At 38.1% G+C, this 21,181-nt stretch overlaps 1 protein-coding gene across 1 annotated transcript in view; it reads right to left on the bottom strand.

Annotated features, from left to right (window-relative positions):
- Positions 1–21,181, bottom strand: part of FGD4 (FYVE, RhoGEF and PH domain containing 4) — a gene marked incomplete at both ends in the record, with an annotated part of 95,366 nt that overhangs the window by 23,108 nt on the left and 51,077 nt on the right. The window contains 3 exons of the mRNA XM_079535048.1: positions 3,099–3,573; positions 6,676–6,856; positions 13,662–13,826. Coding sequence (XP_079391174.1) covers positions 3,099–3,573; positions 6,676–6,856; positions 13,662–13,826 — 821 coding nt within the window. The remainder of the gene's footprint in view (positions 1–3,098; positions 3,574–6,675; positions 6,857–13,661; positions 13,827–21,181) is intronic.

Below are 21,181 nucleotides of genomic sequence, written 5' to 3'. Positions count from 1 at the left end.
AAACTGTTGCTGTCATCCAATTCAGTTTTTACAGATTCAGTTCTCCACTGCACTGCACTCCAATGTCTGTCTTAAGAGTTAGCTTGCACGGGCTTATTCTATTTTGTTTTTCATCCTTCTAGCACCAGCAACAAGTACATCTAGTAAGACTGCAACACACCTCTCACTTTGGATCTTGGTCAGTACAAGCCAGATAACATATATTAGCCACTCAGCAGGCCAAAGGCATTTTAATGAGATTGCTCCCAGCCACATTTTCTCACAGCACTGGCCCAGTTCTTTCCTGGATTTGACGATACAACTGCTTCCCATTTCTGCCTTTTCCTGAAGAATGCTGCCAGCACCTTACTGTGTAACTTGGATGCAAGCTTAGCATTGTCAGTGTAGCAGTCAGCACTTTTACTGGCGCAGAGAGGGGAAGCAAACATTACTGAACAGAAGACAGAAGCAGAATGAGAGGTATGGCAGGCTAAAGGCACACTGGATCACCACTGGAATTATATTTAGATAGAAAACAGTGTTTATACATTACTGCCAAAAACAAATCCTCAAAACAAATCAACAAAACAATTACACACATACTAGCACTTTCTTGGCATGACCCATTATATTTTATCTTGTAATACATGAGATCCGTCTTTCCTAGTTAATGAAATTACCCTCCATGTGTACATACAGGATCTCTATCATACACAAGGGCTTGGAGAGATGGTGCTGTTTTGTGACTGAAAACACCAATGCAGCTGTGTAAGAAAAAGATCATGAAGCAGAATCTTCTGGAAACTATGCTAAGGTATATAGAAAGCTGTGGGGTGATTGGTGACAGCCAGCAGAGCGTCACTAGGGGCAAATCGTGTTTGACAAATGTGGAGGCTTTCTACAATAGACTTACAGCACTGATGTGCAAAAATAAGACCAAGCAACGTCATATACCCAGACTTGTACGAAGCATTTGACACAGTCATGCACAATATTCTTATCTATAAAACAGAGAGGCACAGAGTTGACAGATGGACCAATCTGTGGGCAAGGAATTGGCTGGATCTTCACATCCAAAGAGTCACAGGCACTGGCTTGATGCTCAGGTGGAGACCAATGATAGGTGGTTTCCCTCGGGAGTCTACATTGGGACTGGTATTATTACCAAACATCTTTGTCAGTGACATGGACAGTGAGACTAAATGCAGTAAGCAAGTTTATAGATGACACTGAGTGGTGCAACTGACACAATGGAGGGAAGGGATGCGATCCAGACATAGCTGGACATGCTTGAGAGGGAGACCCATGCAAACCTCATGAAGTTCAACAAGGCCAAGTGCAAGGTTAAGCACTTGGGTTGGGGAAATCCCAAACACGAATACAGACTGGACAATTGGTAGACTGATAGCAGCCATGAAAAGGACTTTGGTGTAGTGATAGATGAAAAAATGAGTAAGAACCAGCAAAGTGCACTGATAGACCAGAAAGCCAATCATGTTCTGGGTTGCATCAAAAGAAGTGTGACCAGCAAGTCAAAGGATGTGATTCTATTCCTCTATTCTGCTATCATGAGACTGCACCAGAAGTCTGTATAAACTGTATAGACCACTGTATAGAGGTCTGGGGCCTCAAGCATAAGACAGTCATAGATCTGTTGGAGGAAGTCTACAGGAGGGCCACAAAGGTGATCTGTAGCATCTCTCTGGTGAAGAAAGGCTGAGAGCTGGATTTATTTAGCCTGGAGAAGAGAAGGCCCCAGAGAGACCTTGTGTGTGGCATTCCAGTACTTAAAAAGGACTTAAGGGAAAGATGGGGAGAGATTCTTTATCAGGAAGTGTATCAATAGCACAAAGTGAAATCTTTTTAAACTAAGAGGGCAGGTTTAGATTAGATATTAGGAAGAAATTCTTTGCCATGAAGTACTAGAATAGATTGCCTAGAGAGGCTATGGATGCCCCATCCCTGGAAATGCTAAAGGCCGGTTGGATGGGACTTTGAACAACTCGATCTAATGGAAGGTATTTCTGCTGAGTGATTGGAACTATATGGTCATTAAAAATCCCTTCTAAAGCAAACCATTTTATGATTCTGTGGAGATACAAAAACACTATCAGAATCTATGAAATCGTCTATTTCCAGCTCCAGAATCACTTTGAAGTTTTGTTGTTAGCTGATGCAAGTGTATATCTGCCAACTGGGGAACAGCTTTAGCAGTGCTCAGCAACACACAAAATGACTTCCGACCAGCCGCTCAGCCCTTTGGCTGTGTAGTGAAGAGGAAGGCATGGAGAGTGCTCGCCCAACCCCCTGCAGTGACTCACATAGCAAAGATGGACTGAAACGATTGATGATGCCAGTGGACCATGAATACTTCAGGATTCAGGAAGGCAAACTGCATAATCAAACTTTTAGAAAGGGAAATACACATAATTTTCTCAGCAATTAATTTTTCCAAGGCAGATTTTCTTCCACCTACTTATTTCCCTTAATTATTTAAAACTTTCCTTATAAGGAGGCTCAAATTCATCATGTTACAGCTCTTGATAACAAGGCACATATTTCATATTTTCTGAACTATCTAATAGCTAGCATATTACCACTGCCTTTCCATCTTTGACTTGACAACTACATCCAAGATAAAGATCCACACAGCAGTTCTGCCCGAAGTGCTGTTGCTGTACTTTACTACATATGAAATTCTGTTTTACATACCCTACTACATCTTCCTCACAGTTTAGCATTTTCCTCGTTTTGTTTTTTCCTTAAATTCATGATGAACACATTTGAAACATCAATATATTTTTGGTGGCATTGCCTAAACCAAGAAAATTGCGCCACACCACAATTTTCTTTTTACTAGCTTCCTTCAGAAGCACATCACTGAATTGCCACTGGATAGTCAGGCTTTCAGATCTCTTTTTGTAGTTTCAGACAAATTTGTTGCTTTCTTTTAAATAACCACTTTTTAATAAAGGTAATAAATTTTAAGTTTTAGAGGAAAAATTATCAGAATATTTTCAGCTTTCTGATTTGCTCTACAAAGCTTATTTTTGTAAATAGAAATCTGGAAAATATACACAGAGTAGCAATATTGCAAGAAAAACAACTTCTCTCTTTACCTTTGTTTCTGCAGGTTGGTCTTGTTTGATCATTTCCTCATTCGGTTCTTCCTCCACATTAGTATTAATTTCATTGTCAGATGGGAGCAGTGTATCACTGCTTGGAGTCCTGTAGCAGCTGTTAAGTACTGATCCTTCATAGGAAGTTGTAGTTTCCAGAGAATCTCTGGATGTGCTTATTCTTTCTCCATTTATCAAGCTGCTGTTGATGGAATTATCTGGAACCAGGATGGACACAGTAGAATCTCTGCCAAGTATCCTTCTGTCCTCACGTTCCTGGTCTTGTGCTACTACTCCATTGGCTGTGTGTGTCTGTGCAACCTGAGTTTTGTCGGTATTACTGTTTCCCTGTTTTAGCAGTGGGTGTTGGGAGGGGAGTTTTGGCTGAGGTGGTGGCGTTGACCCATATCTTCCGTGAGATTTAGAGACATTGAGAGCAGAGGAATCTTTCTTCAAGTCAATAGGACTGAATGGGCTAAAAATACCAAACAAGCAAAACACAGGAAAAGAAAGTTAAACAGTGTTACAGAAAACCCCTGTTATGGGGAGGAGGACAGCTAGACCGTATAAACAGTTCCTCCAAACTATTTCTTCCAGCATTAATACCAGGAAGTTCATTCCATCAATACTTAAACTTTTCCATTAAAATACAAAAATGTATCTCCTCCCAGAAAAGCTGCAGTGGTATCCGTATTGATTCACTCCATCCTCATCTCTCCTGTATCTCAGTTTTTAAAATGAAAGGCAGTATCATTGACTACATGCAGGAGATGAGGAACACATGCTACAACCTGCCCCAACTATCCCAGAAGACTACTAGCAGAAATGGGGAAAGCATTTCTGTCTGCCAAATTCTAGACCAATGCCTAAACAGGAAGCCTGTTTCCTAACTGCCTGCTATGAATGCATGAAAAACATCTGAGAACAGTTAGCATCCCTTCCCTTAAATCAGTTTTCCTTATATTTCCTTCGAGATTCATCTCTTCTGAAGGCTTTTTCCCTGCATATTTTATCTCAGCTTTGAACATATGTTATCCCTCGTTTGTACCTTTCACTGTCTCTTTCTGTCAGATTTTCTGAGAGTTTGAATTTTAAGATAATATACATGTTAGCCCACTCTGTAGAAATGTTTGGCTCTATTACAGCAAATAGAAAAAAATTCACTGAAACCACAATAAAACTTGAGCATTTGGATTTTAAGTACATTTACCAAACCATATTCAACCTGAAAAATAGAAACATGACTGTGCTCTAACACACAGTTCTTAGTATGGACTATTAATCTACAAAGAAGTTGATGATTAGTTATAAACTGTATATTTACTCCTTATTTATAGGATGGTTTACACAAACACTGCAAGCATATTCTGAACTTCTATACATTTAAGACAAAAAATACATACTCATATAACAAAGGAAGTAAATAATTTCTTACTTAATTGTGTAAAAACTGTACCATTAGAAATCAACTCTCAGAACACTGAGAAACTTAACTATGAAATTCATTCACATTTTTCCACTGCATGCATATGGCACAGTGGTTTAATTACCTGGTTGTTTTTTTTTTCTTGTGGACTATACAGACTAATGAAAACATCATAATTGGCAGTCAGAGTTTGCACTTCATGAACACACTACTTAGACATTCGAAAACCAGTAATTCCAAGTGAAGTTCACCTTCATGGAAAACTCAGTCTGCGAGGTACGGTTATTTTAAAAATGTGCACCCAAGCACAGCAGGACACTAGGCATGCTACGTAGGAAAGTTTCTCAACAGCAGAGAGCAGAGTTTTGAAGAGAATTTATCAGTAGACAGATATTCTTTGGTTTACTTAATGAATAACATTAGCCAAAATAGCCATTCAGCTTCTCCCACACCTAACTCCCCCCAAAAAGCCCTTATGGTCTGCAAGAAAGAAAGTTTTTGCAGCTTTCTTGTTGAGTTTATTTGCATACTATTTAAAGAGGGCCAGTCCAATCCAGCAGGTTTGGATAACAGGAAGAAATGTAGGGCTTAATGGCATGAGGGCACAATGAACTTGTGGAACACTCTTTCAGAAAAACAAAATCACAGAAGGCAGTGTTTCTATGGACAGGAAGATTCCAAGCAGCAGCTCACATCCCTCAGGACATGACATCTTGATGTCTTTATATTGGTCTTTATTTGTCAAAGGCAGAATTTTAGGGAAATTCTTTTTTATGCTTCTTATTCTCCACCTTCACAAATGCAATCAAAAGCTAACTGCTCAGTCTTAAAGATCATAACCAACCAAACAAAAAAACTAAAAGCACACAGTATTGTATCTTATTTGAGAACTCTTTGTTAGTTAACAACTACTAGAAAGAGGGGTCAAAGAGGTAAGAATGTTTTTCTAGGGTCACTACAGTGTTAAAAAGACTTGGACAATGTTTTGGAGGAAGAACAAGAAACACTGATAACAAGACTAGGGACTCAAACTAGTTTAATTCATAGGACCTTCAGTGCTGCCTTACAGGTTTTTTTTCCCCACTTTTCTGTAGTTGCCATGACAGCAAATGAAATTAAGCCTGTGCAAAATGACGGAAGTTTCTGGTAGATGAAGCTCTGAAATTATTTCTATTCCATTAAACAAACTTATTTATGCAACACTCAGCTGTCTCTGCATAAAAAATTAAGTTTCCTCCATCTCAAGGAGGAATTCTTTCAGTGAAAATCTTAACACTCAACAGTTTTGTTAGGACCTGCTCTGTTGTACATCACACATTCAGCCCTGTATGAGCCTCAAAACATCAGTATCCTGAAGAAACAGAATGAAGCAATGTCCAATACTTGTAAAACTCCAGTGCCACTGGACTGTTTCCTGAACTGTTTCTCTGTCATGGGATTTCTGGAATGTCACTCTCTTTATACAGAACAGATGTATTCAGAACTTCTGTTTCAGAGCTTATAATCCTTGTCATATGCATCCAATTAAAAGGCACACAAGAAGTACTACTTTGTGAACTAACTGTATCTCATGTTTCTCCAAGTCTTTCTTGTAAAATGTAGTATAAAAAGTAAGGAAGATTCATACATTCGACTAAGATCACCAAGTACTACAATGCAAACAGTTTCATGAATACGTGCCACATCAGTACAACTAACTTGCTTCACGTGAATAATCTGAAGACTTTAGGTCAGTATAAAAGGCAAGTCAGGACTTTCCTTTTTATAGGTAAATAGAGAAATGTGGGTGTTTTTTTTTTTTTTTTTTTTTTTTTTTTTCCCTGCAAGAACAAAAGAATTTAGGATTCACTCAAAAGTTTCATTCCAAAATCAAATTGCTGATGTTTTCCAGGATGTTTTAAAAATGCTGCAAGTAGCGTGTGTTTTGGGGTTGGTTTTTGTTTTTCTGTTATTTGCTTGTTTAAAAGCAAAATTCAGATTGGCGCCTCATTAAAATGAACAGGCCTGAGCAGACCAAATACACAACTGCATCATTTCAAAACATGCTGTTTTGTCGTCAGCTCCTCTGGCAGAGACAGGTTTGAGCACTACCACAATATCTGTGTTCTTCTTCCTACAGAACCACGAAACAATTAAAATCACATCACATACCTGCATCCCTCAAAACGGTGGATGAGATCTGACACTTTACTGGACTTTTCTTTTGTGACACTAGAAACAGGAGTAGCTGTATCTTCCTCCATTCTTGGCTTCGAACTTGATAAAGCTTTATGCCTAGAGGTTTGGTATGTAACAGGTGATAGCTTCTGCAGATGAAGTGGCTTTGGAGGCACTGCAAACAGTAAGAGTGATCAGCCAGTTGGCAATTGTTTCTTTAAACTGTCAGAAAACATGAGATCTTTAGCGTAAGAAGTTATCACAGTAACTATTTATTTGATTTACTTAGCTTTAAATTGCTTTATGAATTCAGGAACTTCATGTAAGCTTTTATGTGCTGTGTTGTATCAAGCATCTTCTTATATTATTAAATTATATAAAAGCCAAACCACATGCTACTGAAGCTAAAGTATTAGGATCACTCTCCCTTCCATTTTCTTTTTTTTTTTCCCCTTTGGTGTTCTGTAGTAAACTCATATGTGGCCTCCACAAATACAGATTTTATCCTAAAAAAGCACTGAGTGTAAGATCTAACCATGTTGTGGAAGTCATGAATCTTTCCTCAGGAGAGACTTAAACTGCTGCTCCACTCTGGTTCCCTCATTATCTTCTCCCTCACTACTTCAAAAATGATTGTCAGTGGAAAAGAAAGATTTGCCTTCAGCTTCAATCTTTGTGTATACTGCTGAAAATCTGAGTCCCCCAGAATATTTTTTTCTTTCTTCTTTTCGGGTATCTTGACTATAAACTCTTGTTACATTGTTAAAAATCTGCCCTTGTTAAACAGGGTAATGACTAGAAGACAATTCTGTGATTCTGTGACTAGAAGACAAGTCATTGCCTGTGGCAGTAACAGCTCCTTGAGCTCCACAGACAGCACACAGGTGTGTTGCAGAGCTTGCAACCTCCCCCCAGCAGGTATGATCTCACATGGCAGCAGAATTAGCACTGATAAAGGATGCTCAACAGATGGATGTGAAAAGGCCATATCTGTCGTATCACTGACCCAAGATAAGCTTCCTGACCTAGACTGTAATACCTATGCACCATAGGAATTAGATTAAACCCTGCCAACCAAAATTTGAAAGTGGTAATAAAAAAGGTTATTGCAAATATACTATCACAGATTATGACATGGACATACGATGTTGATGGAACACTTGATTTAGGATGACTTTTCATCCATATCTTAGATTAAATTTATACGAAGCAATATTTGTCAGTGCTTCCAATAACCAAACTGTACTTAGAGATTGCAGTGATAGCTGCATTCTAAAAAGTATCATGAGAGGCACAATGAAGAAATTAATGTAACACATTTCAACTGTATTAACTACAAATGAGAGAGAAGAAAGGTGTTCAAAGCCAGGTTGGATGGGGCCCTGAGCTGCCTGGTCTAATATTAAATGTGGAAGTTGGTGGCCCTGCCTGTGGCAGGGGGGGTTGGAGATTCATGATCCTTGAGATCCCTTCCAACCTGGGCCATTCTGTGATGCTGTGAAAGGAAAACATTATAGTTCAAATGCTTTAATGTAAGCGCGTGTATCTTTGTTTCTTTCCAACTTTCTTTGTATTTGTTAACACAATGAAAAAGGAAGTCTGGAGAAGGATGCAGTGCAGAAACAAAACTGAAAGTATTGTTATTTTCAAATAGTTACAAAGCAATACCGAAATAAGCAGAATATAAAATTGTGTAAGTGCTGCAGTATGCCAACGGAAGCCCTTCTGATGGAGCTGTGTGCATTTGTTCAGCTGCAGCTGCAATATTGTGGAGCAGTTTCTCCTACACTCTGTCTTCCTAGGGAGCCCTGAGAACTCCTGGCAGAATTAGGGCAACGAGCATCACCGAGCTGTCAAAGCGCTGAATAGGTTACTGCACTGACAAAGGCAGCGGGACAGCTGAGAAATGCTAGACAAGCGGCCTGGGAAAAGCAGGCCACGTAACTGAGTGTAGGCATTGCCATTCCCTCAGGGTAGGAGACAGATGGGAAACAGGACATCGGGTGGATTTACTGATCAGCAGTGGACTGGCTTCTGGCTCTTGCAATACACTGGGCAGGGCCTGTGGTTCTGTGTGTTCTTGATGGACTCGTATATCAGTTCTTTCGTACATCTCACAAGAATTCATATTCACACAAGGATCTATTAAAACTACTAAACTTGAGGGAGTTCACATCTACTAATTAAGCAGAAAGAATTAGTTCAAAGCTATTTTTGCACCGAATCCACTGGGACAAAAATTAAATTCTAAGACATTCCATAGAAGGGCTGCACACTTTTGTATCCATTACTAATAAAAAAAGGAAAGAAAAGAACCACCAAAGTAATAGCAGTTCAGTACTGCAAGCGCAAGGAACCTCCAGTCAAACTGGATTACACCAGTATATTGAAAAATCCTTTGAGATCTTCAGAAGAGAACCACAAACCAAACAGCCATATCAAATCCTGAGTTTAAGTTATATTCCTTTTGTTTTTCTATTACCGTCTAACAGGCAGGATTTCCCCCTAATCAGCTGCTGCTATAGCTGCTGTTGGTTTTAGAAATAGAGCAGTGGGAAAAAGACAGTCACAAGATCAAGGAAAAGAAAAGCATCAGTAGTATAAAAAGCCCTTGTAACCCTTCTGTAAGGTCAACATTGTTAACAGGGATTATGGAAAACAAATTGCATTAATACTTCCCTCAATGTACTTCTGAAGTGCTTTGTTTTAATCAGATTATTTTTCAGTGTGCACACGGCAAGGATCTTAAAGAAAAAAATGAGAGAAGACTGGAGCATTGTAATACACTGTATAATACAGAGCTCTGTTCAAGTCTATAAATACTCTTGTCTCTCTGCTGTAGAATTTTGAGCTTATTAGGAAATCTGAACAGCATATTCTGCCTAGAGAAAACACTTCAGTATATTCAGGTAGCTACTACTGTAATATGCTAGCCAAAATGTGCAATTAAGGTTTAAGTTGTAGTCCCTAACATGCATTCAACTTTGTACATGCATAAGGAAACGGGAGGTAATTTGAGACACACCTAAATGTTGCACCAAATAGGTGCAACAGCTTCAGCCGGTGTCAAGGTATATTATCAAAGGCCATTTATCACTTCTCTTGGAAAACACCTATTCATTACCCCTCTATGCATTTAAACTATGATGGTTAAAATGCTGTTAAATTTTAATTTAGTGAAAATACAAAGCCAAAAGTTTCTGTGATAAGTAATTGCAGCTATTCTGTCTCAATCATCCTGCATTGTCTTTTTCATGCTCTGTCACTTACATGTGGAGCAAATAAGTGCAACTGGACAGACGCTAAAGACTGACACCAGCAAGAAAAGTACAAAATAACCAGTAACCTAGGCTCAGCAGAAGATGGTAAAAAAGACAGCTCTTACTTAGGATATGCATTTCCACCTTTTTATGTAACAAATAGCTTTCAATTACACAATAAGAAATAAGGTCAATTATAATCAAGTGTGCTTTCTTCTCTCATTATCCTCTTTCTGTAACTAATATTTGAGATAAAGCATTTTTGTTGCTAAGAGAGATATTGCTACAGGTTTCTTAAATCACTGTATATTTTGAGAAATCTAGCCAGAAACAGCTCTCAGATTCAATTCAGTTCACCTTTAACTGTAGAAGTTTTATTTGTGAGAGAAATAGTCTACACTGCAGACCTGTGAGAGATTTTCAGCTTTTATGGGTCCAGGACACTGAATACCTCAAAAAACATGGATAAAATTATAATTATTTGAGAAAGGAGGGCAGGACTGATGCTCCTGAGTAGATGTACTACAGCAGTTGGTTTCAGTTAACTAAGTGCTGGAGATATGTCTATGCCATTTCCTAACAGAACAGAGCAGGCCATCTTCTGAAGTGGCACATCATCTCCAACACTAACAAAGATGTCTCTGGCATCATTAAGAGATTCACAAGTACTCTTCAGTGCTCATTAAAAAAAATCTAAACGAGCAACTGATGCAGTTGCAGTCTTCAACTGACAAGTCACTTCTCTGCTTTAAGGAAGCGTTAACATTTCAACATATTTTCCACCCCACAATAAAACTGGCAGCTACAGACAGTACTTTTAGTGCCTAATACTTAGTAATTGGACATCATGTAAAACCCATGCAAGAGGTTCTAAACATAGGAAATAGAAGAATATAGGAAAAACAATTACTTTGTTCACGTCACTCCACATGCAGTCTGCTATAGCTAGGTTCTGACCATTGCCCAAGTATTTGTAAGTGCAAATTTCATTTTATTTTTTTTTTTAGCAGTTTGTTTCATTTCTCACACATCACATTTGCCTCATAAGACATTAGCATATTTTGCTCTTTCCACTGACTACCTCCAGTCTGGATCAGTCCTTTTATCAGACAACACACCATAGGGAAGCGATGGCAAAGCATTTTATGTCACAGCTGCTACAGACTGCACTTCTCTGCAGACACAGTTACCTTGCTAAACTTCATCACCAGTTGTTATTCATTCTCTGTCTTTGCTCCAAATTTGCAGACTTTCACAAAACAACCAACACTCAAAGAATTTCAACATGTGAATTGCTAAATTGTTGATAGAAGGAATTACTGAGGAACAAAAATTGCTCTTTCATTGTCAGCGTATCACACAGCTAGTTTGTTTTCTCCTCTAAATGCCAGGAAAAAATAAAAAAAGAAAAAAAAAAGAAAAGAAAAGAAAGAATTTCATATTGGATTCTCTGCAGAAATGTATTCACTTGCTCTAACTGCCACAAGTGATCTGTTTCCAAAAATTCAAACTACTTCTCAGTAACCAAGTAGAGGCCAAAATAAGGTCAGAGTCTGCGGTTCACTGCAAGTGCAAGATTTTGGAAATTCTTCCTCTATATAGAAGTCAACCTTATTAAAAATGCTCATACTTTGCTTATAATGCAAAGTGGTCTTTATTTCTCTCATTTTGATTGTATACATTTTTGTGAGTTTTGAAAATCATTTTGCAGTTCATCTACAATCAAACATATGAGCATTGCAATTCAGGTCTGTAATCTTATTTCCTTGTATTACAAAATGACATTTAGTATTTGCATGAATAGAACAACAATTTGGAAAATCATTTCTTGCTAATACAAAACTGAAATCACTGTGCAATTGTACCTAAATAATTGTTAAAAAAAAAAAGAAGAAAAAAAAAGCACCTTTGATTTTTTTTGGTCTCCCAAAAGCTGATTTCATTTGGTCTGTTTTGCTTTGCTTCAATTAAACAAAATGCTAATAAATACTCTATAGCTAACTGTTTTCTTGCTATCTTTATTACCAACAGGCTTGTTCTGGGAAGAACCATTGAAAAAATAGCATTTTTGTTCAGCCATTCAATCTGTATATTCAAAGTGTTCACAAAATACTATCTATAACTTTGATATGCTGCACACCCTTAGTAGGGACAACCAAGGAAAGGCACAGACCCAGGAACAGGGCATGCACAAACTAATTATTATTGTATAAAATCTGAGCAGCTGCATTTCTTAGTCTACTGCATGATTTCTACCTACATTGCTTTTTGATGAACAAAATAGTCACGGCTACAGAACAGCAACAAAAGCAGCATAAAGACTTGAATGAATGAATATGGTCCAATATTTTCCAGCTTCTAATTTATCTAACAGCTAAAACTTACAGTAAGTGGACTGGTTTTAGTTTTGAAAAGTTTAAGTCTTTCCATTCATTTCCTAATTTTCTTTTAAAATATGTTTATTGGGAAGAGCATGTGCTCCTTTACTAACTTATGTTTAGGTAACTGCTTTTAAGAGCCCTGGGAAATGGTCAGAAAGATCACTTCAGATAAGCGATGTTTATATATAACTGCCAGTATTGTTCATTAGACTGAAACGTTTTATCAAAGGTTTAATAAAAACAAAAAGAACAAGAAATACACATTTATTTTGCTTTCATTCACTATAAGTAAACAAAGCTTTTGTGGCACCCCAGCAAAATTTCTTTCTCTCCTTTAAGATGAATTAAGAACTAATACAAACTTTTTCAAGATGAATTTTCCCACAGATTGATAGACAGATATTTATATCCCCTACGTGAAAGTTCTACATAATCTTAGTCTCTATACATGACTTAGATGTGACCTAGTTTTCTATAAGTCTCTAGCTTACACCATATCAGCAATGTGTCTCAAAATCCAATTTGTTGAGTAGAACCATCATATCAGTCTTCAAAACTGTCTCTTTTTTACCTTTTGAGATGAATGAAGCTTCTACTGTACATCACTCCTAAAAGACACCGGACTAGAATTCAAGATTTCCAGAACATATAGGCCCTTTGTTATGATCAACCTCAGCAGAATCATCAATATTATTCAGGAGACCAGATAAGAATCGTTTGAGGTTTAGATATATAATCTTGATGTGTAGGTCAGAAATCTATCCACCTTGTAATATTAAAAATACTATTTATGTACAGGAAGAAGGGAAATCAACTACTCTGCAGACATACTGGAGAGCTTTTACTGTGCAAGTTAAGTGCTGAGTTCTCATCTCTTTCCACACAGTCCCACTAGAAGACTGCAGATGAAATCAGCTGGAATCCCAGAAGTTCTGAATTTCCTTCCTGTCATGAAGTCAGCCAGACAATAGCTTAATATAAACAAGAGGCTTACATGTGTTCTCACATCTTGGGCACAGAAAGAATTTCACATTACTTACCTGGCAGTAAGCACACGGCAGATTGCTAGACAATTGTGATGCAAGTACAGAGGTAAATCTATACCAGTTGTTCTTTTTAAAACCACAGTAGTTACTCAGCCTAACCTTTCTTCTAAGAACCTTTTTCAGTGAATTAATTTATCAGATTCAAAACATTCACAGGACATTTGTATTTCTGCGGCCATCTTTTACCCCACTGTTTTCTCTGTGAGAAGCACAGTTCTTTCAAAATGTTCAATTTCTATGAAAGTATGAGCTGAAGCACAAATTACCTAACCAAAGTATTTCAGACTACTTACCTTGTGGCTTTGGATTTGAGGCTGAACGTGGGGACTGTTTGACTGGCACACTTCCATTTATTCCCTGAGCCGCTTCATTGTGTACATTCTGCTCAACCAGCCTGGTTGTGGCACTTGCTGGACAAGATCTAGACAATATTAAGGATTTCGTACAGATGCTGTTGCCTGAAAAATATATTCAAAAAGTGAGTTAGAAACAGAATTAAATGCATGGTAAAATGATTATATACACGTATATTAAGTGCTACTGCCTCCCTACAGAGAAAATTAGAACGCTTGTCTTCACTTTGAAGCATCGCATTGTAAAAACAGAGACTGCCTTCCACTGAGATGCATTACATTGTTTAAATCTCAGAGTTGCATATATGAAAAAATATATAAAAACCTATCCCAGGTTATTCTAGAGAAAGCTTACGATCTCTAACTGTCTTCTTGCTATCTTTATTATCAACAGGCTTGCTTAGGAGAAGAACCACTGAAAAAATAGCATTTTTGTTCAGCCATTCAATTTGCGTACTCAGAGTATTCACAAAATACTATACATTCAAAACGTTTCTTTTTCTTTCTTTTCAAGAGCTACTAATTACACCATTAAAAATGAAAGCAAAGCAAAAAGACAGTTGACATTTCTATTTCATTTTGTCTTAGCAGAGTGGAGTTTATTTTACCTGAGAAGGCTAATACGATGCCATTTGTAAGAAAACTGGATGAACAAATAAAGGAAAATATATCTGAATGATAGAAATTGTAGTAAAAGCATGTATTAGAATGTACTCACATGGGCCTAGACTATGCACTTGTGGATGTGTGTGTGTGTGTGTAAGTTTTTCATTCTAAATGTAATTAAAAGATTTAAAATACTACTGTGAAGGAAGTTGATATCTCAATTAAGTTAATGTTCCTTCATCTCTAAATCAAATGAATCCACAACTTTGTTTGTGGGAAGGAACAAGGGATGGGAGAAACATCCACTTCTCATTGATTGCAGTGTTGCCTTGATTATTTTCATTTAAAAAAAAAAACCTATGGTAGACTTCGAACACTTGCATTTATTGTTTTCCTTTGCCATAATTTTTATCTTTATCTTTGCTTGCTTCTACTGACAGAAATGCAAGTATAGTCAGGGTTTTGTTTACTCATTTCCAAAAAAACAAATTCAAAACCCAGCCAACCATTCATTTCATAAGGCAATCCTCTGCTGTCTTCTAAACAACTGATCTGCAGAGTCTGGAAGCACTGATCTAATGCATCTTCCTATCCCAAGGCAAAATCCATTATATCAAGCCATTCCCAGCAACAGCCAAGCACACTCATTAAAAAGCAGCGGAAAGAGATTCCAGAGCTATTGCTTACCATTGTTTAAAGGCTCTTCAGCACCATGTAGATTGCAACAATATTTTAAAGTACTTATGTTTTATTTCTTAGAAGCTTAATTTCTTTTTAAACGCTGAAGTAGCACTGCACCAAGAAGCTGCTTTTGCAAACACAGAGACTTGCAGAAGTTTTTGCTGAGATCAACAACCCACCCAGCCAAGGCTCTGGTACTCATATCACAACATGCACAGGACATCTGTGGCTGCAACATGGCATCACTCCCTCTTCCATCATTCAGTAAGCAATGCCATCTCCCGAAAGTAAAGGTGGCTGGTGCCAGAATAATTATTTAATGAGGCCCACTGCACACTTCTCAGACACCCATGATCTCAGGCAGAAATTCTTCAGCTCTGTTTCCTTGGGTATCTCCATACACAAAACGCCATCTTGTACTATAGCAATAGGAACTCTGTCCCAGATCTTTCCTCATTTCATGAGGAATTCACCTGAAGTGCCATTCCTGCCTCTCTACATAGAGTGGAGTATTGAAATTTCTTGGACAGACAAAGGAGATGGCACAAGCCATGTAGGAGCAAGTCCTCCTGATGCTCATCAAAGAGTTGAATTTCTCTCCACCACAGAATCCCATATCATATTGTAACTGCTCACACTTTAACTTGGAAATCTCCAATTTAGAAACAATTTTAAGAAACAACAACTCCTGGCAGGATCAGTACATCCCACACATTGTGTAGGCAATTGAACATATGTTAGAAATCTACATTCAGATCAGGCTTCTAACTCTGCATGACATCCTAGAGCTTTATGAAAACTGTTCAGACTGTAGATTTGACAGATAACACACTTCTTCAGGACTTCAAGCTCTACAACTGCAGATCAGTAAAAAGGGCATTGCTAACTGTCCAGGCCAAAGCTGGAGAATTGTACCTTTGTAATTTATTGAAAAGATTCTCTAAGAAAGCAAGGTACTGCCAGGGTCGGAATGGGAATATTCTTTCCATACACAAACTTATCACAGTGCTTTGTCTTGTTTTAAGTTAATACTCACAATCAGATACAGAGCTAAAGAGTTGCTAAAGAGGGCAGTTCCATTCTCTGCTTCTCACCTTGTCACCATTTAGTCTGGTTTCCTCTCCTGGCTACTTCCCACTCCAGGCTTGGAGGGGAGCACCAGCGCTTGTACAACTACACAGTGAGACAAGCAGTAGAAATGATACAACAGTGAGATGGATTACACAGATGGGGTCAGTGAACCCATGGCCGCTCCAGCACTGCTAGCTGGCATAAGGGAAGAGGCAGGAATACAGCTGGCCTTCTTCAACAGCCCTTACTTACTATCTTCAATTCACTCTTGTTTGCGTGAGCCATTATACGAGCAATTCACTCTATCTAGAAGGCATATTTGCTACAGACTGACACACCACAAACATTTAAGACACATTCTGAACTTGTAATTCTGTTAACCATCTCACATCCTCAAATCAAACAATTTTGAAGAGTAATATAGCCATAACAGGATAAAATATGTTCAGCTTCCTTCACATGGAAAGCTGGAATGGAAAAAGGTAATCTAGCTACAATGTGCTTCTAAGCAAAATCAAGACGTTACATTCTTTGGACAAAAAGCATTAACATCCCTGGCAATCTAAATTCTGGTTTCTTGTCAGTGAAAGTTAATACCTTCCAGGTGATGTAGGCAAAAAAGAATTGTCAAAAATACAGGAATATTCACTACAGATATGCATCTAGTAGCAAAGGCTTGGAAGTATATTATAAGCAAAGTTCCAAATACATTGATTTCAGTGCATACAAAAAATACCAAATGCTCCACAAGCAGTGGCCTGCATTTCATAGAATCATAGATGTTGGAAAAGATGAGTACAGTTAAAAAGATTTAGTTCAAACAGCAACCTATCCCCACACCATGCCCACCTACCATGCCCCTTTATGCCATATCTACAATCTACATGTTTCTTGAACACCTCCAGTGTGATAAAATGTGATAAAATGTGATAAAGCAGAGGTAATAAATAACTGGCAGAAAAGATAAACACTCCAAATTTGATAAGCACTTAATTGTTTTCATCATAATTTGCAAGAAAACTGGAAGATGTTTGAAGCTAAGAAGCATTATCTAATTTTCCAGAGCATTTTAATTAAAAGTAACTGGAAGCCATGAATATTTAGCCAGCTTGAAATGCCAGTAGCATGAAAAAATTGCTTATTTGTTTTTACAAGAGATTAAACTAATATTTTGATATTGCATAGGTCCTCTATCAGCAGTCCCAGCTTCACTAAGACAGGCTAAACACCATTAGATTTTCTGTCATATCTGTTTTACTCCTACCATCTGTACTTATCCATCACCACTTAATTTTTTACTTCCACTGTGATCTTACTCTTACATTCTGAATGAAAGAAATGCAGCACTTCTGTATGTAACCCTAGCCTATGAGGGAAAGGGTTATTCTCCTGTGACTGTTAGGAGGCAAAATTTAAGTCTCAAAATCAGGTTTACTTCTTTTCAAATGATGTAACTATATATGCAACCAGTGTGTTAAGTTCTCAGGATAGCCGCCAGAGCCTTGATGTAATATTGCCACACTTTCTCATGCAGCATCAAGGCAAAGCTTCACCCTTGCTACTCACCCTCATCACATATGGAGGCGCAGCTAATATTCCCCCTACTGAACTTGTAACAAAAACATCAGTTCAGCCACAGTAATCTTGTCTTACAATCTCCTGGTCAGTTCAAAATAGCGCTAAGTAGCACTAATACTAAAAGAGATTCATTCAACCCTTCACTTGTTCACTAAGCACTTGCGGAACTGTAGCAAGGACAGTATGAGGATGAGCAGTTTTCTGGGCACGGACAAGAAGGCAGCTAGAGAACTCTTGCACAGGAACTTATAATAATAGATTTGTTGAGGCCTAAGCAGGAAATCTAGTAAATCAGGCCATGGATTTTACCCACAGCTGTGCCCAAACCTGCCCTCAAAAATAATTTTCTAAGAACTTACGTGGTACCTACTACTCATGGGTTTGTCCTCTTTGTGAGGAACACATACCAGACAACGAGATGTATGCTACTAATTGCACACCCAAACATGTTTTAGGAACAACTGCTTAGACTAACCCAAACTATGTACATTAGGAGTATGGAAGAAAGTAGAAAGTCTGGAGGTCTAAGTTACTCTCATGAAACAAAAACAAAAAACAACCTTTTGCCAAATTCTATTGAATTCTATCCTCTCGAGGTAATTACACATTTGAGTTTGGATACATTTTCCCCTTTCTCATCAAAGTGATGATAGAGTTGTAAATACTTTGCAGCTTTAGAACTGGACAAAAATTTCATATTAATATCCTGCACTGAGCTGATGAGCTCTAAAGGTTAAATGTCAGTATTTATTGTGATGAGCTACTGCTGCAATGATGATTGATAATACAGTGTTAGAGAAAAACAACTTGAGCTGAAGTCAGAAGGGCTGTTGAGTTGAAGAAGTGTTTTCTTTCTGCAATATGGTGCTGGTCAAAAATAATAAAGGGTGAGTATCAGAAGGTTTAGAGTTATCTTTGCAGAGTGGAATCTTGGCAAAACTTAGGACACAGATCAGGTTTTAGTAAAGGAGTTGTTCAGATATAGATGCTTGCAAAATAGAAAAATACAGAGATTTTTCTTGCAAAGCGGTTCTCCAGACAAAGGCAAAAGAAATATCCTAAGTTCAACAGAAAAATGTAGATCACTTTCCAAGACTAAGGCTTTTATTTCTGATATCACTGCATGGAGACATTCCCAGGATTAACTACTACTTTCACAGTATTTATTGCAAAGAGAAAATCAATCTACAAGTATTACTTGTAGATAGCAAAAAAAAGTATTGGTATTGCTTAATGAACTCTGAATGCTTCACAATATTTGATGAAGAAATTGAAGAGATGAATCCTTACTGAAATTAAAACTTGGACGCCAAATATATAGGTCACTCCAAAAGTAATACCTCCTATTTATTTCCATCTATACTAAAACAGATACAAAGAGCACAATAACACTGTTTGATTGAGCAAATTCTCAGCTACAAAACACGCTTTTTTTTCAACACGGGCACCACCATTAGCCTTAGCATTTCAGTGACCTACTGCTTCACAGCTGCTACAACGGCATCATTGCTGAAATGCACCACCCGCCGCCTCGCTGTGCTCACATCCACTGTTTTGTCTCAGAATTGTTCAGCAAGCATCAGCAAATGTCATTGGGTGCTATTTTTTCCTCATGGAGGAATTCAATGACACACCTTTTCTTCATATACGCTTCCATGTCAGATGCCATTTGGTCATACTGCCATTCTGCTGCCATCTGTCACACAGCTACAAAATGTAACAGATGTTGTCAGGAAGCTTCAACCTCTACTGCCATATCACCAACACCTATCTCTGATATTGTGGGCCAACGTAACAAAATAGGAGGCAGCCCTCATACTTGCCACACAATACTTTTTGGGAATCAGAAACTATTCAGCTTCTTTCTAGCTTGAATTAGCTCACGTTACAGTATGCACAACACCAAGTACATCAGCCTCTTACAACCAGATGAGCAGTAATACAGGAGAACAGAAAGAAACTTCGGCAAGTTCAACCATGCAACACACAGAAACAGTATTCTAATGAGAAAGACTTATTTGACTTTTGAAATAATTCCACTTCTGATTCACTGAAGTGTTCACAGAGTGTTCACAATAGAACCCAATTCAAAGCAGGTACACACCCATACCAGCTTGATCTAAGACATGTTACTGTACTGGTCTAGTTTGTGGGTGTTGATGAGACTCAAGCACTCCTCAATGCCTTTCCTGTGCTTTCTTACATTTTACGCTTGTTCTGGTTGGGAGAAACAATGTGTCTTTCCCATAGTACTTTTTTTTTGTTTGTTTAGACTAACAGGGCGCTGTATGGGAACTGCTGAATCACGGCCTGAACCTCTGATTGATCACCTGAGGTGAGCAATGAGTCAGCCACAGGAGCATAGGTGAAGGCAATTCTGCCTGGCTCCACCTCTCCTAGAACACATTTAAGAGCTGACTACCAGTAGGGAAGGATCTCTTTCCTGAGATCTCTCCTTTTGGAGTTTTCCAGCAAGTCCAGGACAAGGGGAAGCTCTCTATTCTTTTTTGGTGTAATAACCTGCTTAGCCAAACTTTCTTTTATATTTCTCAATTATAACACTTGTGTGTTCATTGATTATACAGGTACTTACAGTAACTGCCTATTAAACAGCTCATATTTGCCAGGCTATTAACTATCAATGCCATCACGTTCTGATAGGTCACCTGCTTTAAAAATCTAGAGCCTGACCTTTAAAAGGAAGCACTAAATGTAAGAAGTAAGATTTAACATCAACAATCTCCTGATCTCAGTCTCACTATGCTGCGTATCACGCAAATTAAAGGGCTGAATGGTGAATTTCACATTCCATACAGATGCTCTGCCAGCACTGGCTAACGCAGATAGACTCAGCATGATGTAGATCTGCCTCCCTGTCTGGCTGTGATCTCTGTTCTTTGAGCTCTGATCTAATAGCAGTTTCCATGAAAGCAGGCCTGTGCATCTGCTGCGGTTTTAGTAAAAGGAATAAGCAAGCAATTAATGGGGCTCTCTCTCTCTTAACATTTGTCTAAATTTTGGATTAGCACAATAACATAACTTTCACTGCTGGTGCTCTTCCAATAAAATGAAAGGCACTGTACAAGACTTCATTTCTGGACTCAGTCCAGGAAATAGCCATTTGATTTCTTTAGAAAAAAATTACAGTTTTTTCATACAACATGCAGGGATTCCAATATAACCTCATTAGAAGGACATGTTCTGAAATAAGGAATGCGGAGATGCAACAAGAGGAAAGGGAATGCAAAGCAAGCCAAGAAAACCACTTTCAGCATGCAGAGTCTTTAAAATAAAAGTTAATTTGATAGAAGTCCAAGTAGCAATGCTAACTCCTTGTGTAAAATACAGCAGTAAAAGAAACAGTGAGTGGCTTCCAAAAATGGTATTAAAACCCCACCCTGAGAATGAGCATTTGCAGTCATCACCTTCACCTTTTCCCTGCTGGACCACTACTCTCCTAACATTATCTACAATCTAGCAATGCTTCTGCTGTCTAACTGCCCAGTCACTAGGGGATACCACTG

This window comes from Tetrao urogallus (assembly GCF_951394365.1).
Source record: "Tetrao urogallus genome assembly, chromosome: 1".
Taxonomy (NCBI): domain Eukaryota; kingdom Metazoa; phylum Chordata; class Aves; order Galliformes; family Phasianidae; genus Tetrao; species Tetrao urogallus.
Note: the sequence above shows the minus strand (reverse complement) of the source record. Positions and strands in the feature narration are given on the sequence as shown.